This window comes from Salvia splendens, chromosome 22 (assembly GCF_004379255.2).
Source record: "Salvia splendens isolate huo1 chromosome 22, SspV2, whole genome shotgun sequence".
Lineage (NCBI taxonomy): Eukaryota > Viridiplantae > Streptophyta > Magnoliopsida > Lamiales > Lamiaceae > Salvia > Salvia splendens.
Genome location: NC_056053.1, coordinates 16,108,140 through 16,131,581, shown reverse-complemented (window position 1 = coordinate 16,131,581; position 23,442 = coordinate 16,108,140). Strand labels below are relative to the sequence as shown.

Here is a 23,442-nt window from a genome sequence, read left to right as displayed (position 1 = left end):
TCCATTCTTCCTTTTCCTAGAATTTCTTATGTCATAAACGATATTTGCGCTACCTTTTCTTGTACGGACGAAGGTAATCTGAATTCGTATTTATTTATTGATTTTGTTTTTAATTAAGGTTCAATTTTGACACTCTTTGTGGAGTCGATGTAGGAAGATTGTGGGGGACATTGAGGTGTAGTATTATTATTTTGATATAAAAAAATGGGATCAGATTCTGACAAAGATCCCGACATAGAATCTGACTCGGAAGGGAAGGTAAGCAGGCAGCATAGTCAATCTTCATGCCCTACTGAAGATGATGACGACTTGAACATACATTTGGGCCCAAAAGTGAGCCTCAAAGAACATCTCGAGAAAGACAAGGTCATCTACTATTTCAATATGTTAAGAAATGTTATGATGTGAATATCATCTATAACCATTGCTCTCGTTTAATCTATTTTAATATGAAACATTTGATTTTCGGCACGGAATTTTATGCAGTTTTGTTTTGTAAGTTAATGAAGAGAAAAAAAGTAAAGATGGTGATGTTTCCATTTTAGGAAAACGTTTCAATGGGACGGAGGGAGTATAGTTTATTTTATTTTAAATATTTCAAAAATTTTAATTGAGATTATAATGTTATAACCTAGTTACAAATTGAAGTTTGATTTGTATATTTTCAATATAACTTACTAATTAATTATGTCAAATATAAGGTATGTGGGATGACAATATATGTGTGTGTGAGTGTGTCACTCTAGGATTCATCTTACATTTTCTGGAGATTGATTCTCGTGAGAACATATATAAGATCATTGCATTGAACGTATAGTGTCATTGTATTCGCTAAAAATTTAATTGCACAAAAAAATGATAAACTTTCCCCTCATGGAGTTCAATTTAACCTAGATGAGATGTAATTAAATGCAAACTCTTATATATTGTACAAGCTCCAAATTATGGTTTGTATCGTTAGATTTTAAGATTTGATGTCAACACATGACAAATAGCAAAAAATGTCAATATTGTTAACCGATACACCGTGTTGACATTTTCTGTTAACATTATTTGTCATCTGTTAATATCAAATCTTGAAATCTAACGGTTCATGTCATGGTTTGGAGTTTATAGGAAAGATACAGTTTGCATTTTCACTACTCTAACCTTGATTATACATTTATCTAGCAAGATAATCCATAATATGAATCATATGCATGTGTACTATATCTCTTGCATGGGAAATATACACACAAATATTTAACCATATGAATGGACTAATGAACAGGACGACGAAAGCTTACGTAGGTGGAAGGAACAATTGATTGGAAGTGTTGATGCTAGTGCCGTTGAAGGTATGAATTTGCGCTTTCCAAATTTCCTCCAAATTTCAAATTGACTGAATAGTATAGGAATAGTTATGAAAACAAATTTGTTAGATATTGATAGAAGCATAGTACTAATAAACACAATGATGTATCTACAACCTGCAGAGAATCAAGAACCAGACGTAAAAATCTTGAGCCTAGCGATTGTGACGTTGGGAAGGGCGGATATGTTGCTTCCCATCACGGAAGGGGAAAACCCTAAAGGGTTGTGGTTTACGCTCAAGGAAGGGAGCCTTTACCGCCTCAAATTCACCATAAAAGTCAGCAACGAAATCGTTTGCGGTCTCAAATATACCAGCACTGTTTGGAAGACCGGAATCAAAGGTACATCTTAATATTTATGCAGATTTGATAATGATATCAATAACGTGGACGTGCTACAGTTGATAGCTCCAAAGAAATGCTCGGAACCTTTAGTCCTCAAGCCGACCCTTACACACATGAAATGCCCGAAGAGACTACTCCTTCTGGCATTTTTGCTAGAGGACAATACACTGCTAGATCTAAGGTAGTACTATTTTATTTTCATCCCTTTATCATTTCATTTTTCTATTTTTTTTTATTTTGAGAAATTTGGATAATCTATCGTATATGTTTCTTGAAATATAGAAGATTGTATTTGTGATAATGAAATTTGTTTCAGTTTGTAGATGATGACAACAAGTGCTACTTGGACATCAACTACACTTTTGACATCCAGAAAGATTGGGCCAAACATTGACCTTTTGTCTGTGCCAACATATCATCACTCCTCATTACTAGAAGAAAATTTGTCTTCATTTATCTTAATATGTTTACCTTTTACTATTACTGGATTGCACACAAGTGTGTGCGTATTCGTTGTTAGTTACATATGTATGGTTGAACAATTACAAAACTCGTCTATGATCTAAAGAATTTTGTTGTTTGATATATCTAGTGTTTTGACTTAGATATTTTCTTATTAAGTTATTTCGTAACTATAGGAAGCATATATTTTTATGATTGATAATATACGAATATCATTACCTGAAAATTCTAGTACATATTATTATAAAAGATATGACATTCATAGATATGTTTCCGCTAAGACCCTCTTTATATTTTTCATACATGCATTGAATATGCATTATCAAATGCAATTCCAACATCATGATTGACATGACTACAACTATAAGTTTAACCATTAAATACAAATTTTATAGTTAGCAATCTCAATATTTAGTTTTGGAATAAATAATTGAGTGAACTAAAAAATGTAGTGTTTCTATAGTAGGATTTGCATATATGTAGTCTTCTTACATTTTTGGTGATATTTTTATCTAAAGAATATTTTTGTTCATTATCTAGGATATTGATCTCTAAAATTATAAATTTGAGCTAAATTTTGGTATTTTTCACAAATTTAAAATTTTTTCTAAAATATCACAAACTTACAATTTGTTTGTTATTTTACATGGCAGATCAATCACCATATTCGACTAAAGTACGCGATTTTTTTATTCTACTTGGCACAACTAAATCAACATGTAGCTTTTTTCTTACTTATCACGAACTTAAAAAATGGTCTAATATATTTGTGACCTATAATGCATAATCCAATCTATTTTTATAATTGGTAGTACTAGTAATAAATCAATTTTGTAAATAATTCTTGGGTGAGTGGTTTTAGAATTTATATTACTGAAGAAAATTTATGATAAAATTGGTAAATTTAAAAGACTGGTATATAGTAATTGATAAAGTTGCTAAATTTAAGAAATTTTAATAAAAAATTGATAGATTTAAAAAATCACTAAAGATCAGAATAAATTCAATCATTAACAGGAAATATCATACTAAAAAAAATCGGGTTTTAACTCTCATTTTTTATAGCATCCACAATAATGTCCTTAATTTCAGCCACAATTCCATTTTTCAGTTGTTACGCCAACAAGTCTCGTTTCAACCACAACTTCTGCCCTATGACCAACCTCACTAAGTCATAACTCATTTTTTCAATTTCATTATTTTTGTTATTTCATCTTTTTTGTATATTTATTTAAATTTGATATTTTAAAACCAATATCAAAGACTAAAAAATAAGTAATAAAATTACTTGATTAAAATTCGAACAACTAATTAAAATAAAAAATTACACGTTGTGTGCCCAAATTTCTTCAATTAGATCTCGTCAGAGTAGGTCATAAATTCGCTCCTTATGGATAGAAGCATGTCGACGCATATGCTCTCAAAATTGAGGCGGTGCACCATGGTCCATGAGACGGTTGTCGCATGCGACTCCCGACCTAGATCTAGCTTCGTCTTCATTGTTTGGAGCATGGGCAAAATTGGGCCGAAACAACCTAGATCTAGCTTCGTCTTCATTGTTTGGAGCATGGGCAAAATTGGGCCGAAACAAAATTAATATGATAGCCCATTAGCCCATTTCACACAAAGAATATCCACGTTCAAGATAATGTCCAATTTTATTTTACTCCATTTTTTTTATTAGTTTCAAATCACAAGTCGATTACAATCTTCGCACTTTGATATTCTTCCACTCGTTGATGAATAACTGAATCTCGATAAAGCGACGCCGGATCGAGCAGCTTCAACCGCCGTCCACAACCATTTCCGGTCGCCAGAGTTTCGGCTGCTCTCGTTATCTCTAATTTGTGAGTTTCCTTCAATGCTTCTTTGCATTGGCACATTTTCGGTTGTTAGTTTAGGGTTATTCCAATGTTATGATCTCGTTGAATTTCCAATGATTCTATCCTATATCCCGGATCTATATTCGTTCCGAGCTGTTCTATTACAAATTTTGCGGAATATTTGGAACTGGCGATTGTAATTTGAATTTGGAATAATGAATCTTCGAATTGATTTGTGAGCTCAAATTCGTTGTTGCAGGGAAACTGTGTTGATTTTTTGTTAGGTAAGAAGGAGAGAAGATGGGGTTTTTGGTGACTACGCTAATCTTCGTAGTTGTGGGGATTATTGCAAGCCTTTGCGCCAGAATTTGCTTCAACCGAGGACCCTCTGCCAATCTGTATGTCTTACACTGCTCCTGTTTTATGAATTTTTTTTATCTGTGATGTTTATCTGTTTATGTTTTTCCTTTAACTATTTCACCACCTCACAGTCATTAGTTTCCTTAGCAGTAAGCTTAGTTTGTATCTGTTGTACCTTGAGAAAGCAAAAGATTTTGTTACTTATGAGTAATTTTTGGTAATCATTTCTTTCATCAAGGATGCCGATTTTTTTTAATGATTTTCTAAGTGTGAATGTTTGTTCAAGGTACTTATTGTTGTTCATTAGATTGTATTTTACTGTCAAACACTGAATTGCTCTAGTAAGTGTTGTTAAACCTTTCTGTGATGTGCATCTTTTTATGCCTGTGCACAGTTCAACGTAATACTAGACTACTAGAGTTGATCCCTCAGCTGTTTTTAATTCTTTGTGCATATGGTCAGATGAGTTAAATACATGATACATTGTATAGTGACTTTCATTATATTATATGGTGTACTGTTCTTGGATGTGGCTAACTATTTCTTGCAATTGCAGGTTACAGCTGACATTGGTTATTACTGCAACCGTCTGCTGCTGGATGATGTAAGTTATTTTTACTTCCTCAAATATTAAAAGCACCAGTAGAACTATAAACAACTTATCCTCCTAGCATGCAAGCTTTTTCTTTTTCTCTTTGTGTCTTTTCCCTATCTGTTTTTAGCAATGGTGGTGGGGTTTTTTGGTAGATACTCTACATAGAATACTAAATTCTGGAGCTTTTGTCTAGAATTCGACGTTGCCAAATGCATTCTATTAGAATGTTAGACTAGCTGTTGCATTGGCATTTTGGTAAAGATTTTATTCCTCTTCTTTCTTATTTACCTTACATTGAGAAATGTAGTCGAGTCTCAGAAATCTGTTGAACCATTTTTTCTCTTGTGAAGCAGTTCTGCAGGAATTTGGTCCATTTACTTGTTTAGCTGCATTAGGCTTTTGTAGAGTTTTACTTTAGCAGGAAGGAAGGATATATCTTTACGGTGGTCAATGAAATGCATGTTTTTTAACAAGTTTGCTGCTGTTATGTTTCTAAATTTTCAAGTGCTGCAACTCCCCATGATTATTATTGACCTTGCTTGCAATGTTTTCGTTTTGTGTAGGTGGGCGATAGTGTATTTAGCACAGATGAATCCACTGATTGTTCCAATTCTGAACGAATCGGAGTGATAATAAAGAAGAGAAGTATGTGATTCCACTTGGTAAGCTATATTATTGTCTGTGAGTGTTGAATGGGAGGGTTGGTTAATAACTTTTGGGGTTCCCAGAATCCCTTTGTGTAGATTTTGTATGTATTTGCTCCAAGACATTCTTTAGTCCTTTGCTTATGTTTGAAGATGGCATAAAACTTGTAAGAGAATAAAAAAATGGAATTGGTTGGTTTCTAGTCTCCAATCTGTATATTGAGAAAGATGATGGCAATCTTTCTCCCTCTCATATGAAATCCCTTTTGTTCAAATTTTAGTTTTATGCATTACCCCCTTTATCCACGATTTAAAAACATGCTTTGCTATTTTGAGACATTCACAATTTTAAAAGACTCATTCATTTATTTTTCATTTTTAGTCAATGGACCATATATTTCATAGAATTGTTAACTCACATTTCAATATGAATAAAAGTAAAGCTGGCATTCTAGATTTTCTTTTCCCCCATTTTTTCTCAAAGCTATATAATTTCTTAAAATTAGTGGTGAATCAAAATACTCGGTATATAAATAAATGGACTGGCGGAGTGTAGCTTCAATTTGCAAATGTCTGATATTTAAAAAAGAATTACAAAATTAGTTAGACCTAATATAGTTTGCGTTTCCGGCGGATATATTGACGTAAAAAACTAAATTCACCTTTGAATTTATCCAAAGCAGATAATTTTGATATTAACAAATACATATTCGTTATTACTTTTATACAAATGGATAATATATTTCCACACAACAGCTAACATTGGAAGGAAAAGGAAAAAGGAAATCGTAGCCCTTCTTTTTGGAGTCCACAGTTGTAAGAGCATCCACAACGGTGGTGGGAGTGAAGGCCGCCGTCCGTGCTAGCAGCGAGGACGAGGACCGCCGCTGTTGGCACGGCTCTGCTCGATGCATCGAGCAGCGCCGTGCCAGCGAGCAGGCGACGTGGCGGCTTATGATTGGGCAACGGCATAGCCGTTGCCTTTGAATTATTATTTTTGTTTTAAAAATTATTTTTTAATTATATAAAATGATTAAAAAAAGATTTTCCAAATCCCAAAAATATGGCCGTTTTTTTCCCGTTTTTTCTGAATTTTTTTGATTTTTTTTTATTTTTTTCCCCCAAAATCATCTATAAATACACACATTCATCATCCAGTTATCACATCAATTCATCTCCCATTCATCTCTCATTCTTAATTCTCATTGGAGGTGGAAGAATTGCCCGACTGCTTAGAGGGGGCAACACTTGAGCGGTCACAAAGGCGGCGGCCCAACGCTTATCCTTGAGGCGGTCGCCGACTACCGCCTATGGATTTGACATGCATATTTCGGTGTTGCTGGATCCAACAACGACTTGAATGTACTATATTCTTCACCACTCTTCACTGATGTGATGAATGGTGTAGCACCGACGATCGACTTCACCATCAACGGAAATAGCTACCACATGGGTTACTATCTCGCCGATGGTTTCTACCTAAGGTGGTCGACTTTCGTGAAGACATTCAACAACCCGCACGACCCGAGACAGGTTCTTTTTGCGCAGCGTCAAGAATCCGCACGGAAAGATGTCGAAAGAGCTTTCAGGGTCCTTCAAGCCCGATTCAACATTGTGAAGTCCCGGCTCGGCTATGGTATGTGAATAATATCGCCGACATCATGTTCACGTGTATTATCTTACACAACATGATTATAGCCGACGAAGGGCCGAGGGCGGCTAGCTTCTACGACGAGAACGAAGCCGGAAGCTCAACAGCGAGGTCTCCCCCACGTCGAGGCGAGCATACGACGGTCGGCCAAAGAATCGAGACAAGGCACACAATGCGCGATACCCGAATCCACAATCAACTACAAGAAGACCTAATCAAACACATGAGGGCGAAATTCGGCAACGCGTAGTGGTTTTTTAATTTTTAGTATTTTAATTATGTAATTTTTAATTTTTTAGGATTTTAATTATGTCGTTTTTATTTTATTTGTCATTTGTAATATTATTTAGGTTTTTTTAATGAATTTTAGTATTATTGAAATGTTATTGTTTAATTGAATTTTAAATTAATTGTGCTCCGGAAGAGCACAACTGTGTGTGTTGTGCTTTTGCCAAAGAGCAGGCAGAAAAAGTGGGGCCGAGCCCACAACCGTGCCGCTGACAAGAGCACGGTTGTGGATGCTCTAAGCACCAATTTCCACTCATTTTGAAGCACTAATTTCCATTAATGGCGACCCTCCAAATTTCCAGCCCACCTTCCGAATTGTCACAGTCTCATTCTTCCATGGCTCACATTTCCGTCGCCTTTTCGCCGCTGCTAAGCAAAAATGTGCGCTGTAACATCTCTTCAGCGAATCGCTCCAGAAATTCCTGCACCTCCAAGCGCCACCGCACTGCGGTTTACTGCTCTTTCATACCTATGGAGTCCGCCAAGATTAAGGTCGTCGGAACAATGCCGTCTGATTGGCAGCGGCTTGCAGGTTTCCTTGCCTCAACCCTACTTTGTCAATTTCCTTTTTCCTTTTTGATAATTGGTGTATTTCAATCCGTTAGCCTTAATCATTGGTAAACATTTGAGTATTTTGTTTAAGTTTTCGTTAATTTATTGAAAATTTGAAGAGATTTTAGCTTATTATGTGAAGCCCTTTAGTGATGGAGTACGTACTAAACAAGCCCAACAGCAGTAAAGCCCAAGACAGAGTATCAGTTCGGCATGACTAAAGAGTATCAGTCCGGCGTGACTAAAGAGTTCAGTTCGGCACAACCAAAGAGTTCGGCCCCAGCCTACAGCTCGGTGAAAGCCAACTCATCAAGCTCTGCTCTCAGGTCGGCATCAAGCTCTACTCTCAGATCGGCAAAAGCTGCTCGGCAATAATTCAGCAGTTCGGTCTCAGTATTCGACCGAACTAGGAGATAGTGGACTCATGCAAGATTTCCACCTCCACTACACCGACGATCTATTTAGTGGTGTCAAGCAGTCATTAACTCATGCAGGATAGTGGACCCATGCAAGGTCGCCACGATCTCCACGACATCCACTACCTAATAAATGCTGCATGCCACGATCTTGGTTCACTGTATAAATAGAACCTAGGTCAGATAGATAAGGCTCTCTTCTGTTAAATTCTAAAAAAGCTCTCTAGAGAGAATATCATAAAGCAGGCCAGTGTTGTAAGCTGTAATTCGCAGATCAAGCAATACAAACCTGCCCCCATTTCTCCCCGTGGACGTAGATTTACCTCAGTAAATCGAACCACGTAAAATCTCTGTGTTGATCTTCATTTATTTCCTGCATTTACAAACATCAAAAATTCGCCGCCTCATCACTGGCGCCGTCTGTGGGAAACAGAGAACAAAATTTGTGATAAAGCGAATTTTTGACCCTTTTCCACCCCAAAAAATGCATACCAGATCACATAACACTCATAATACCGTTCGTGATAACCGTGAGGAAGCTAGTCCAGCTCGCAGGTCTGAAAAACGGCCTCGGGAGACTTCTACCTCCGGTTCTCACGAAGAAGGAGCAAGCCACTCCAGGAGTCATCGCACCGAGTCTTCCCAGCAGCCCGATTTAAATGAAGCTGTCAAGCTGTTCTTGGCCGAGAAGCAGGAGGAGTTCTTAACCTTCCTGCAGAAGAGCCAACAGCCGGAGAAGACAACGGCGGATTCTCCCTCCTCATCCAGACATGAAAGTCACTACCGCAGTAGTGACGTGTCTTCCAGGAGAAAGAATCCTCAACCTCAACATGCTCCTGCTCCTCCTCGGTACCGGAACCACAGGAGAACTCCATCTCCTCCGTACCGAAGAGATGTCGGGTTCGCCATGTACGGAGCATTAAAGACTCCGTTCTCGGACGATATCACCCGAACTCCTTTGCCGCGGAACTACCGGACACCGTCAATGACTTATGACGGGCTGGAGGATCCTCATGACTTCCTGGGACGCTATCAATATAATATGGCGAACCAGGGTCTCAATGAGGTCCACATGTGCAAGCTGTTCCCCGAGCTACTCATCGGGAACGCCAGAAGGTGGTTCGACAGCCTTCCTCAAGGCAGCATCAGATCCTACCGAGATCTCATGGATGCTTTCCACAGGAGGTTCTTTCAGAAAGCGGAAGCCCGAATCACTTCGGCTCAGCTGCTTTCTATACGTCAAGGTCGCGACGAAAAGATCAGCGACTTCCTGACGAGATTCCATAAGGAATGCCTACAAGTAGATAATCTCAATGATCTACTTGTCATCTCGGCATTCCAAAATGGAATCCTGCCCGGAGCTCTCTACAGAAAGCTCGTGGAGTGCGGTCCGCAAACAGCTCAAGAAATGTGGGACATTGCGGACCAGTTTTCTCGTGCGGATGAGGCAGACCGTCGAAAACGGTCGTTAGACAGCTCATCCCAAGGAGACAAAAGGAAGCCCGATCAAAGCGACCAGGTGCTTCCTCGCCGAACTCCTTTTGAAAGAATTCAAAGGGCACCGGTACAAGGCAGATTGGGGCCACGTCTCAATCCTGAGAAGCCGCCCGCTCAGTTCGTACCATTAAACAAGTCAAGAGCGGAAATTTTCGAACTACATTCCGATATGTTCGAAAAACCAAAGCGGATGACGAAATCAGCCGCACGGCGACTTCAGGATCAATATTGCTCCTTCCATCAAACCCACGGTCACGATACCGAGGAGTGCCGAGATTTGGCTGCAGGTATTGATGTTCTTGTGAAAACAGGAACGTTAAAAAAATACCAAAGCAAGCAGCCGAAAAAGAACAAAAGGCAGAGAAGTGCGAACTGCAATCCTCAGGATCCGAAAAGGCATGAGGATCCCGAAGACGACGACGAGCCGCAATACGATGGAGTAATCCTGACTATTGATGCTCTCCCAGCCGGGAAGACTAAGTCGTCCCTAAAAGCAGAACGCAGAGGTTCCAATCAAGAGGAACCAACACATAAAAGGCTGAAGAAAGACGAAGTGATTACATTTTCAGATGCCGATCCCGTCCCAGCCATCTCTCCTCACCAAGACGCTATTGTCATTCAAGCCGGGGTGGCAAACAAACTGGTCCACAGAGTATTTGTGGATACAGGAGCGTCAGTCAGCATTCTTTTTAAAGAATGTTTCGATAAAATGGAAGTGGATCCAGCTCGGCTCAGTCCGGCTCCACTTCCTCTGAAAAGTTTCGCCCAGGAGGACACCCGCCCTGAAGGTATTATCAGCCTTCCGATCACGGTGGGAAAAGCGCCTACAAGCTCCAATACGATGATCGAGTTCTTTGTGGTAAAAGCTCGGTCTCCGTACAACATCATCCTGGGGAGAGACTGGCTCAACACAGTTCGGGCCGTTTGCTCTACTTATCACCTCACCATCAAGATCCCCACTAAAGGTGGGATAGCGGTCATCCGAGGTGATCAAAAGAGAGCAAAAGAATGTCTGCAGATTGCGCTTAAAAGTGCCGAGCAATCAGTTCGGCACCATCAAGCATAGCAATCACAGCAACCGGAGTCGGAGGCAAGCGAGATGACCGAAGTCACTTCAGAGCCGAACTCAATGACCGTTCAGTTATACGAAGATGATCCATCCAGAACGGTCAACGTCGGCTTCGCAGGAACGCCTCTACTCCGGGAAAAGACCATTCAGCTCCTCAAGGAGTACAAAGATGTCTTTGCATGGTCTCCGTTGGACATGACCGGAGTGCCCCCCGAGGTAATCACTCATCGGTTAAATATTGATCCTTCAATCCGGCCAGTAAAACAGAAGCAAAGACTCTTTGCGGCAGAAAGAAGCCAAGTCATCCATGACGAAGTCCGCCAATTACTAAAAGCGGATGTACTATTCGAGGTGAAATATCCTTCGTGGGTGGCCAATCCTGTCATGATCAAGAAAAAGGAAGGAGGATGGCGGATGTGCATAGATTTTACCGATCTAAACAAGCACTGTCCTAAAGATTGCTATCCCCTTCCGAATATAGATAAAAAAGTAGAAGCTTTAATCGGCTTCGAAATTTTCTGTTTTCTTGATCTATACAAAGGATATCACCAGGTGTTGATGGATGAGAGTGACGCTCCGAAAACAGCTTTCATTACCGATTTCGGCATTTTCGCTTATAAAAAGATGCCATTCGGTTTAAAGAATGCCGGAGCCACTTATCAAAGGATGGTAGACAAGCTTTTTCGGCACCTAATCGGAAAGCAGGTTGAAGTGTATGTCGACGACATAGTTGTCAAAAGCAAAAGCACTTCGGAGTACGAAGACAACCTCAAGTCCACTCTCAACGTGCTCAAGAAAGCCAACCTCAAACTTAATCCCCAAAAGTGTACCTTTTTGGTAGATTCGGGAAAGTTTCTGGGTTGTTGGGTTTCAAAGGACGGACTCAAGGCAAACCCCTCAAAAGTTCAAGTCGTTCAGGACATGGCAATGCCGAAGTCCATACATGACGTGCAAAGGCTAACCGGATGTCTAGCCGCACTGAATCGATTCCTTTCCCAAGCAGCCGAAAAGCAACTGCCGTTCTTCAAGGTGTTGAAAAAGGCACCAAAGTTCGAGTGGGGAGCCGAGCAGAAAAAGGCCTTTGACGAGCTCAAAAGTTATCTAGCCGAGCTTCCTATTCTCTCTGCTCCAACCGAAGCCGAAGTAATATTCTTATACTTAGCGGCATCGGATCAAACCATCAGCGCGGTGCTTGTACGAGAAGAAGGCCTAAAGCAGTTTCCCATCTACTTTACAAGCCGAGCATTAAGAGGTCCAGAAACAAGGTATCAACCTCTGGAAAAAATTGCTCTGGCGTTAGTAAATGCAGCAAGGAGACTGCGGCCATACTTCTACGCTCACAAGGTATGCGTCTTAACCGATCTGCCTCTTCGGCAAGTTTTGACCAAACCAGAAGCATCAGGCAGAATCGCCAAATGGGCCATAGAGCTGGGAGAACACTCAATCGAGTATCTACCTCGGAAAGCTATCAAGGGACAAGCCTTGGCAGATTTTCTTGCAGAAGCAAAGTTCGATCAAGCAATTCCTGTTATTGCCGAACAGAAGAATTCTGCCAATGCCGAACTAGTACAGCCCTTGGAATCCGAAGTAGAGCCGCCGGACTGCTGGAGCGGATTCGTAGATGGAGCTTCAAACAAGATGGGAAGTGGAGCTGGTATTTTACTTGTCGCTCCCGACGGACACGAGGTAACCTACTCACTTCGGTTCCTATTCCCCACTACTAACAATGAAGCCGAGTACGAAGCCCTCCTGGCCGGACTCCAGTTAGCGCAAAGTCTGCTCGTCAAATCTCTCAAAGTCCATTGTGATTCACAAGTCATAGTAAATCACATGTTGGGTACAAGTGAAGCTCGTGACGAGAGAATGAAGGAGTATTTGGACAAAGCGCAAAGCATCAGCCGAAGTTTCTCCTATTTTCGGATAATCCGCATTCCCAGAGCGGAAAATAGCCGAGCAGATACCTTAAGTAAGTTGGCCTCAGATCCGAGCTCAAAGGCGGAAGAATTAATGCATCGAAGCATTGATGAAGCCGAGGTACATTCAGTATCCAGCTCGCCGAACTGGATGACATCGATCTTGCAGTATCTGGATCAAGGACAGTTGCCCGAGGATAAGAGAGAAGCTCGGAAGATCACGTGCCGAGCACTTCGGTACGAACTTCATGAAGGAGTCCTCTTTAGAAAGTCTTACCTCCAGCCGTTATTGCGGTGCGTAGGACCAGAAGAGACGGACTACATCCTCAGAGAAGTTCATGAAGGATCGTGCGGCAGCCACATCGGAGCTAGAGCTTTAGCTAAAAAAGTTCTAAGATGGGGATATTATTGGCCAACCTTGGTACAAGAAGCAGTGCAGCTCGTCAAGACATGCCCGAAGTGCCAAATCCATGCAAATATCCCAAGAATGCCGCAGACCGATCTATCCACTATGCAAAGCCCTTGGCCTTTCATGCAATGGGGCATAGACATAGTGGGACCACTTCCTCAAGCTCCTCGGCAAATGAAATTCCTAATCGTTGCCGTGGACTACTTTACGAAGTGGGTGGAAGCTGAACCATTAGCTACGATAACGAGCTCGAAGGCATTGGATTTCGTCTGGAAGAACATAGTGTGCCGATTTGGCATACCCCACATCCTCATCTCGGATAACGGGACTCAGTTCACCGACAAGACGTTCAAGAATTGGTGCCAAGAGCTGAATATTCAACAGCGGTTCACTTCGGTCTCTCATCCACAAGCAAACGGACAAACGGAGGTAACAAATCGTATCCTGGTGAAAGGGTTAAAAGCTCGGTTAGAACAAGCCAAAGGACAATGGGTAGAAAATCTCCCTCAAGTCCTATGGTCCTACCGAACTACACCCACAACCTCCAACGGTGAAACTCCGTACAGTCTGGTATACGGCACTGAAGCCGTGATTCCGGTGGAGATCGGCGTACCCAGTCCCCGAACTCTAAATTTCTCCTCAGAAATGAATGACGACGGACTGAGAGCCGAGCTAGATCTTGCCGAAGAAAGAAGAGAATTGGCATGCATAAAAGCAGCCAAGTACAAGGAGCAAGTAGCCCGGTATTACAACCAAAGGGTGAAGAAGCTGCAATTTCAAGTGGGAGATCTCGTCCTGAGGAACAACGAAGTAAGCCGAGCAGAAAAGCTGGGCAAGCTCGAACCCACATGGGAAGGTCCGTATCGGGTATCAGAAGTCCTCGGCAAAGGGTCTTACAAATTGGCTCACATGTCAGGAGAACAGGTACCCCGAACATGGCACATTTCCAACCTCAAAAAGTTCCATTTGTAAGAGACAGTCCGGTCAGTCAGTCTTGAGTCCTGTTTGCTCAATGTGCTTTATTTGGTTTGCTTAGTCTTTATTTGTCTCTGTGCGTTTTGTCTGTATGTTTTGTCTGTCTCTGTGCGTGTCGTCTCTTACAAATGTTACTGAGGTATCTTGTTCTTCGAAGGCTGATCCCCTTCTTAGAACATATACAAGCACACGATTGTGAGTCAAAGCTTCTACAGAAGATACAAGACCACAATTCAGCTTAAACAAGCAGTTCGTCTGAAACGAGCTGCAACAAGCCAACAATTGTGAGTCAAAGCTTCTACAGAAGATACAAGACCACAATTCAGCTTAAACAAGCAGTTCGTCTGAAACGAGCTGCAACAAGCCAACAATTGTGAGTCAAAGCTTCTACAGAAGATACAAGACCACAATTCGGCTTAAGAATCAAGCACTTCGTCTGAAACGAACTGCAACAAAAGTCTGATTCTCGCGATAAAACTTGCCTGAATTACGACTAGGGAAAGTCCGATCCACGCGATAAAACTCGCCGAATTAGGACAAGGGAAAGTCCGATCCCCAAATTAGGACAAGGGAAAGTCCGATCCCCAAATTAGGACAACGGAAAGTTCGATCCGAGCGATAAAACTCGCCAAATTAGGACACAAACCAAGTCCGGTCAAAGAAGAGTTCACTTCATGAGACCGTGGACAAACATCAACTTACCCCATACTTTTATCCAGAATGCCGAAGTGATTCACTTCGCTTTTCGGGGGGGGTAGTGATGGAGTACGTACTAAACAAGCCCAACAGCAGTAAAGCCCAAGACAGAGTATCAGTTCGGCATGACTAAAGAGTATCAGTCCGGCGTGACTAAAGAGTTCAGTTCGGCACAACCAAAGAGTTCGGCCCCAGCCTACAGCTCGGTGAAAGCCAACTCATCAAGCTCTGCTCTCAGGTCGGCATCAAGCTCTACTCTCAGATCGGCAAAAGCTGCTCGGCAATAATTCAGCAGTTCGGTCTCAGTATTCGACCGAACTAGGAGATAGTGGACTCATGCAAGATTTCCACCTCCACTACACCGACGATCTATTTAGTGGTGTCAAGCAGTCATTAACTCATGCAGGATAGTGGACCCATGCAAGGTCGCCACGATCTCCACGACATCCACTACCTAATAAATGCTGCATGCCACGATCTTGGTTCACTGTATAAATAGAACCTAGGTCAGATAGATAAGGCTCTCTTCTGTTAAATTCTAAAAAAGCTCTCTAGAGAGAATATCATAAAGCAGGCCAGTGTTGTAAGCTGTAATTCGCAGATCAAGCAATACAAACCTGCCCCCATTTCTCCCCGTGGACGTAGATTTACCTCAGTAAATCGAACCACGTAAAATCTCTGTGTTGATCTTCATTTATTTCCTGCATTTACAAACATCAAAAATTCGCCGCCTCATCACCCTTTGATTTGATTAAAATGTGGCGTTGTGTGTCTCGTTTCGTGGCAGGGAGTGGACTTCTACGCCATAAACACGGATGCTCAAGCTCTTCTCCAATCTGCTGCGGAGAATCCTATTCAGATTGGAGAGCTTTTGACTCGTGGACTTGGTTAGCGTCTCTCGATTTATGCAAATTGAATTGTTTTGACTACTAAAACTTAATTCTACTGCTGTTGTGTGTATACTATTAATGGAAAGAGGGATATTATCTAGGATTTTATATAATGTATGATTTCAGCTTCTTTGATGGTGTTGCTGCGTCAAATTGTCGAATGTAGGGTTAATTAACACGAGGTGAAATGCAGGCACCGGTGGAAACCCGCTTCTGGGTGAACAAGCTGCAGAGGAGTCAAGGAAGCCATTGCCAATTCCCTCAAGGGGTCGGATATGGTGTTTATAACTGCCGGAATGGGTGGTGGTACAGGTTCTGGTGCGGCTCCCGTTGTTGCACAAATTGCTAAGGAAGCAGGCTACCTGACTGTTGGTGTTGTTACCTACCCGTTCAGCTTTGAAGGACGTAAAAGATCCAATCAGGTAGGTGATGTTTTTGTTCAATTGAACAACAAGGATTTGATTGCTTTCTTTTAGTTCCTGAGTGCATCACTATCTCATGATCTTTGAAGTGGCCTAATACCTGTTGAATTCCCTCAAGGGGTCGGATATGGTGTTTATAACTGCCGGAATGGGTGGTGGTACAGGTTCTGGTGCATCACTATCTCATGATCTTTGAAGTGGCCTAATACCTGTGGACATTATCTTTCTAAGTACATGTAACTTTTGAGAAGAAATTTTTTCCCAGACAATCAAAGCATCTAATGATGACCGATGTTTGGGTATCTGTAAGTCATGCTTGAATATAAAGTTATACATCAAGAAGCTGAAATGTTTTGGGTTCGCTTGTTATTTGCTTGTTGGATGGTCTGTGTATGCCCAGAGGTTTTAATATTTTATTTATTGTTATTATTTTCATAGTATGTTTCTTTTTTTTTTGTATTTTACTGTGATTGTTACTAGGATACCTTGTATAAACTGTGCTTAATTTAAGCATTACTTATCCTTTACCTATTGTGAATGCAACATTTGGCTTAAAGGTGGAATCAGAAGTTTATTTAGCAAATTGTTTGATTGCCTTGTAAAGTGATTTGTCAGTATGGGTTTTTACCAAAGATATCATCCACTTATCAAATTTAAATTTGTCTGTCAGTCACTTATTATGCATCTTGTTCTGTTTCAGGCTCTTGAAGCAATAGAAAAGCTGCAGAAAAATGTGGATACACTTATAGTAATTCCAAATGATCGCCTCCTGGATATTGCTGATGAACAGACCCCCCTTCAAGATGCTTTCCTTCTAGCTGATGATGTTCTCAGCAGTGTTATTAATAGCGTATGGCGGCTTATGGCGGTCGGTCAAAAAACCGCCATAGGGATATGGCGGTCGGCATGGCGGTATTATGGCGTAAATGGCGGTCGATAAATTAACAAATAAATAAAATATAATACATAACATAAGATGCAAAAAAATTAGAATAGTTATAGGAAAATTAGAAAATTAAATGGTGGAAGACAATAATTATGGAGACGCTTTCATCAAGTAGAATAGTTATAGGAAAAGAGAGAGAATTATACAGTGGAATTAATCCATGCATCGAGTAGACCAGTTATAAGAAAAGAGAGAGAATTAAATAGTGGAATTAATACAAACTGAGCATCCACAATAGTGGTTTAGTGCCCGCCCTAGCCACATGCTAGCGGCTAGGGCAGGCGTCTAGTCCACTATTGCAATCGGCTAACGGTAATTGGTTCCATGATTTTCCAGATTACAAAATTCATCATGGAGACGACTGAGCTTTCAGTGATCAATTATAATATTCTAAAAAATTTAAATTTTAGGACCTTCACTATGTAATGAGAACATGTTCAATATTCTAACCTATTATAGAACTCAATAATTCTTGTTCTTGCAGATACCTGGTTTGGTAAATGTGGATTTTGCAGATGTTAAGGCAGTCATGAAGGATTCTGGTACTGCTATGCTGGGAGTAGGCGTTTCCTCTAGCAAGAACCGAGCTGAAGAAGCAGCGGAGCAAGCAACACTGGCTCCATTGATCGGCTCTTCCATTCAATCTGCTACGGGAGTTGTTTAGAATATTACTGGTGGGAAGGACATAACACTTCAAGAAGTAAATAGGGTGTCGCAGGTACTGCATTAACTTATCCGTCTCATTTCAACATTTCTTTCTTTCTCTAAATCTCTCTGTGGTCCCTGGCTTCCAGGTTGTTACGAGTTTAGCAGACCCTTCCGCAAATATTATATTTGGTGCAGTCGTGGATGAGCGATATAATGGAGAGATACATGTAACGATTATTGCAACTGGGTTCACTAAGTCATTTCAAAAGACTCTTCTGACTGACCCGAGGGGAGCAAAATTGTTGGAGAAGGCAGGCAGCCTAAACAGCAGCAAGTCTCCGATGGCACTCGGCTCATCTGCCTCTTCTGTCAATGCTAATCAGCCGCCTTCTCGAAGGCTCTTCTTTTAGGTTCGTTCTTGGTTTACTTTTTTTCTTTTCATTATTTCTTTTCCATGATTCTCATGTTTTTCTCTCGTGCGTTAGATAGGGTTGATGCTGCAGCTCCAATTAACTATTATGATCTATTGTATAATATGTTGAATTGCAGTTTTGGAATGAATGCTTCTTAGAGTTTGTGTTTATTAAATGTAATGTATAATAATCTAGTGAAATTTACTCACCCTATGCAAATTAAGCTAATCAATGAAATTCATACCAATTTCTACAACATTGGGTTTAGAAATCCATTTTAGGCGATTCTTGCTACCACTATTGAAAATCCTTTTATTTAATTCCTTTTATGAAAGGGACATAAAAAATAGTAAGGTATACAAAATTTAGAACACTATAACTCAACAATGGATTTGGTGAAAAAATAGAAAAGAATCAAGCAACGCACCCAGAAACCGAACCAATTAACTCCCCTTCTTCTGTGTTCACTAACAATCTGGGGAGCTCAAGCCAAAAATCTTGCTCTAATTCACAAGTACCAATCTTTTATGAATTCTCTTTCCTATAAAAAGTAATCCGGAGGAGGCTTTTTCACCGGTGCTCCTCTCGATTCCTGCATATCAATCATCATCACCATTAGTTGCAATGCAATGGAGGATGGTAATGAATAAATAGATCAGGTTTACAAACTACAACGGTTAATGTCAAGCGTCCAAAATCTTATAGAACGACCATGTTTGAACCCCGTGAATAAAGACACAAACGCGGGGAAACCATGAAAATCCAGGCAGCCGGACTTGTACAACACAAAGTAATATAGTACAATTCAAGAATGCACACATACCAGTGGAGCTGCTTCAAATACACGGAACTTCTTCTCGAGGTTTTCATCTAGCTCGAGAATTGCAGCAATGTTTCCACATCTGCAGCACAACAGATCCATTACATATTTTCATTATTCAACAAAAATGAAGGCTAATAGCATCAGTACCTGTAGCAGTAGTTTGGAGCTGACCAGACTGTAACTATCTGTTCATTAAACATCCATTTATAACCTTCCATTACCAGCTGATGGGCACGACATATATAGTCGATGTTATTTGAGTGATTAAATGTAGTGACAACACTTCCACCAAATAAAAATCCTGCACCACGAGGACTGAGACCCCATCCGTCAACAATGTCTTCTGGATCTGACCAAAGGAGATCACACATGGCACCTTCGTGGGGTACTTCTTGCTTTCGATCTATTGTACGAATCTATCACATGAACGATGTTAACACATTTACACATGATCAAATGTAAAATATAAGGAGCAACGCTGTAATTTTAAAACGTGACTGCCGGACCTGGTCTAATGTGGATATCGCAGGAGACAAACCGCCATGAACACAAAATATTTTGTTATCAATGAGTGCCGACAAGCTGCAGTGATATTAACAAGAAAGGATTTAATGATACATCAGTGAGACCCAAAAATCATTCAAGAGTTACTGGAAAATCCAATTTGGTAATATAGGTATACGTTTGAAGATCCAAATGATGCAAAGAAATACAGATACTACCATGACCGAGGCAACTAACAAAAATAGGAACTTCATAATTTTCCAGTGTTTTTCAAATTCAACCTATGAAACTCAAACAAAGTTAACAGCTCCATTTGAGAACAGCTTAACAAATATTAGGAAGATGCCAACCTTAAGTAATCAAAAATTTCAGTGCAATATCTCCAAACATTGATGGAACCATATTTCCGTAGACACTCATCATAGAAACCATACACCTGAAAGAGCATAGCGCTGATGAGTACTTTACTGAATTAGATCTCAACATCACAACACCAAAAAAAAGACTGAACCTGTGTTATCTGTCGGCTCTCATGGTTCCCTCTGATAAGTGTTATCCTATCAGGATACCGTACCTGTCATTGCATTGTATGTTAGTTGAGTTAGGCCAGCATGGAAGTATCCTTGTTTTCACGGACAACTAAAATGCAATGTATGAGATATGCTAGTGTTTGTCCACAATGATTTTATCAAAATCTGGTCCACTTATATTCAAGATTTCAAGTTAAAAGGCATTTACCTTCAGGGCAAGTAGAAGCAGGAATGTCTCAACGGAGTAGAATCCTCTATCAACAAAATCTCCAAGAAACAAGTAGTTCGTTTTTGGACAATCACCTCCAACTCTAAAAAGCTCTTTCATGTCATAGAACTGTCCATGTATGTCTCCACAAATCTGCATCAACCATTGTGACAAGGTATTAAAACCCCATCATGGGACCAATAGATTCAAACAAGAATCATACAATACTGACAGATCTAGAGAAGCAACACTTAAAGTAAAAAAGGATCATAACAAAAAGGCCCATGTCCAACCATTTACACCAAACTCAAACCCATTTTTGAGTATATGTCACACCAGAAAGTAGTTTACTGCAACCATTTACATCATATTCAAATTTTACACCATTTTTGCGTACTTGTCTCACAAAAAATTTGCAGTAACACCATATTTGGTGTTATTCCATTGAAAAACCCAAAATTGGATTTGGGTTTAATGTATGGTTGGAGAAATTGTCTACACCAAAAATCAGTTTTGGTGTATGGTTGGACATGGTCTTAGCCTTAATCACCCATGTGTTTTCTTTTCCTTGGGAGACAATCTGGGGGATAGGGTAGGATGGGGTTTGCAATTAGCTTACAATACATTTTGGGTTGCAAATTATGAATTTGGGTGGAGGTTTAAGATGATTGATATAGAAATTTGTCTAGTTCTACATCAAACTGTTTTGAAGGAGCAGCCTCTTAGTATTAGGAGGAGTGTTATCTTTTATTATTTTATTTATTTATCTATTTTCTTTTTTTGTTTCTGCAGTTTCTCCCATATTATTTCCTTTTCTATTCTTCTTTTTTCTACTATTCCGCTACTTTACAGCAACAAACTTTTATGGTTTATCAATGGGAAGAGGCATACTGATTTGTAGTGTTTGTGGATGGATTCTAAATCCAATAAAGACAGCTTGAAATCAGGTTTTCAGTCTTTTCCTAAAAGAAAATATCAATATGTGAAGTTGATATGGTTTACAGACATAAATCACAAGGCCATCCATCCAGTTATAACCTTGAGTGCATCTGTGTCTGCTTATATAGGAGGTATTGACTTTTCCTATCCTTCCTGGATTTGTTTGTAACTCAATAACTAGCTTTTCTAATTTTGCTCGAGTGACTTTTCAGTTCAAAATGTAATTCACTACCTTAATATGGTAGGTATCTCTTTCGGGTCATATGCTTCTTAGGATGCTTAATAAAATCTGGTAAATCCACAAATTATCCTTTTTCAGATAATGACTGCAATCTTGATTAACACAACTAACCATTCCATTTGCATCAAAGACTATGGTAGGAATGGAAATTTTAGACGCATTAACTAATTCAACTCGCAAATATTTCCTTAGGTGAGAACTTCAGCCAGGGTTTTAGGAGTCCCCTGGACCGAAAATAAAATAAGCTGATTGTTGGAATAGCATTGATGCCATTTAACCAAGAGTCTTGACTTTTAGCAATGGTCAGCTGATTGCACAGGGAAAACAGATGCAAGTACAGTGATAATGCCCAACTATTGTAAAAAGCAAGGTGTAGAATTCTGCTTTGTTATTATTTGAGTTACCAAGACATGTCAACTACGGTTTCTACAAATCATGAATCACACATTGCATGGGCAGGAAAGCTATTTTATAAGCCTTTTGTTCCTTATGAACAGTCATCCTAATGGTAGTTATTTGCGACACACTGATACTTTTTGAGTGCTCACCTTAGCTCCTCATCTCCTCACTTTTTAAAAGCATCAACTGTATGAACATAGACTTCCTCAGCAAAACATAGAAATTTCTATCATTATCACTCATGAATTGGTACTCATTCCACTTTTAGTTCCAAACGCAACTCTCGGATTGCTAAAACAGTACAGACATGTCTCGCCCCTCAACATCTAAAATGAGATATGTAGAGTAGACTACATTTCGCAATTCAAGCTACACAAACCACAAACATCTCGCCGCGATTCATATAACCTATTCGAATAGACAATCAGGAATTAAAAAAATTCACAAACACGGGCACCAGAATCACTCGTCAATTTTCTAATTCAAGTCAGAAACAAAAGGTAATTATAACAAACAAATAAATAAATAAAAATAGATCGAAGAGGTTTAGTGCTCCGAAAACATAACATACAGTGACGGGGGCATCAACGCGTTGAACATTGCTCTCTTCGACGAGGATTTCAATGGCTTTGAGACAGAGATCCTTGACTTGGTACTCGGTGAGCGGCTCGCATCGCTTCAACTGCTCTATTTGGCGGTCTAGGTCGGACATCTCGAATTCTGATACTGCTAGGGTGCAAGTGCAATTGTACGGCCTTCGAGTTAACGAAGGATTTTGAGATTGAGCATCAGACCATTGCGGAAACTTCTTCTGCTTCCAAAATCTAGGTCGATTTCAGTGTGTTTCTGCACTGGTGGTGAGCTCAAATTGCCCTATTTTTGGAAAATGGACCACCCAAACAGACATATGGGTGCCTTCTTTTTCTATATTTTATAGTAGACCTCAGATTTTTAAGTAATGGAAAAAAAATATAACAAAAATATAATAATTTTTATTATCAAGAATTTGTGTTAATTACAATATAAGTTTTCACAACATTATAAACACTTACAAACATTATAAACAATAATAAAAAGAGAAATATACTCCTCCAAACCCACTCTAAATAAAACATTTTGCATTTGGCAAACGATTTTACACAACTTTAATCTACGATATTAATGAAGTATAATAAAATAAAACAAATGACAATGAGGAGATGTGTGAATAAAGATAAAAGAGCAACATCACTTGTGATTATGGAATTTTGAACAGAACCACCAACATTGGCTACACAAAAATAAATTAATATTAGTAGGATCAAAGACAACGAAATATATTAAAATAATACGTAATTCAAATAAGAAATATTAAAAATAATTTATAAATAATTCAAATATAGGAAAGATCACCAATATCCCAAAATTCTATAAATAAAAATAAATTGATAAA

General features: G+C 39.7%; 2 protein-coding genes and 1 pseudogene across 3 annotated transcripts; 2 read left to right on the top strand and 1 right to left on the bottom strand.

Moving 5' to 3' along the window:
* On the top strand, nt 1-2,282 carry LOC121786477 (rho GDP-dissociation inhibitor 1-like). 2 transcript variants are annotated; one of them, XM_042185119.1, is made up of 6 exons: nt 1-73; nt 154-366; nt 1,271-1,337; nt 1,476-1,694; nt 1,754-1,878; nt 2,014-2,282. In XM_042185119.1, exons 2-6 carry the CDS (start codon nt 205-207, stop codon nt 2,089-2,091), a joined length of 651 nt encoding a protein of 216 aa, XP_042041053.1. In that variant the 5' UTR covers nt 1-73; nt 154-204; the 3' UTR covers nt 2,092-2,282. The 2 variants fall into 2 exon arrangements, with proteins under 2 accessions (XP_042041053.1, XP_042041054.1); XM_042185120.1 differs by having other exon boundaries at nt 20-73; nt 158-366.
* Nucleotides 2,283-15,804: 13,522 nt separating this feature from the next.
* LOC121786809 lies at nt 15,805-18,541 on the top strand (annotated as a pseudogene).
* A 113-nt stretch (nt 18,542-18,654) lies between these two features.
* On the bottom strand, nt 18,655-22,918 carry LOC121786282 (serine/threonine-protein phosphatase PP-X isozyme 2-like). Its single transcript, XM_042184883.1, has 8 exons — nt 22,582-22,918; nt 20,432-20,584; nt 20,205-20,267; nt 20,044-20,129; nt 19,696-19,771; nt 19,337-19,605; nt 19,190-19,268; nt 18,655-18,958 (listed from the first exon to the last, which is right to left on the bottom strand). The coding sequence occupies exons 1-8, from the start codon at nt 22,720-22,722 to the stop codon at nt 18,908-18,910; spliced, it is 918 nt and encodes a 305-aa protein (XP_042040817.1). The 5' UTR covers nt 22,723-22,918; the 3' UTR covers nt 18,655-18,907.
* Between the last annotated feature and the right edge of the window lie 524 nt (nt 22,919-23,442).

Coding starts and splice junctions, on each gene's coding strand:
- LOC121786477 (XM_042185119.1), top strand. CDS start 205: ATGGGATCAGATTCTGACAAAGATCCCGACATAGAATCTGACTCGGAA. Junction 367..1,270: donor AACATCTCGAGAAAGACAAG/GTCATCTACTAT, acceptor ACTAATGAACAG/GACGACGAAAGCTTACGTAG. Junction 1,879..2,013: donor AATACACTGCTAGATCTAAG/GTAGTACTATTT, acceptor AATTTGTTTCAG/TTTGTAGATGATGACAACAA.
- LOC121786282 (XM_042184883.1), bottom strand. CDS start 22,722: ATGTCCGACCTAGACCGCCAAATAGAGCAGTTGAAGCGATGCGAGCCG. Junction 20,268..20,431: donor TGCTTCTACTTGCCCTGAAG/GTAAATGCCTTT, acceptor ATGCAATGACAG/GTACGGTATCCTGATAGGAT. Junction 19,606..19,695: donor CGATATCCACATTAGACCAG/GTCCGGCAGTCA, acceptor TTCATGTGATAG/ATTCGTACAATAGATCGAAA.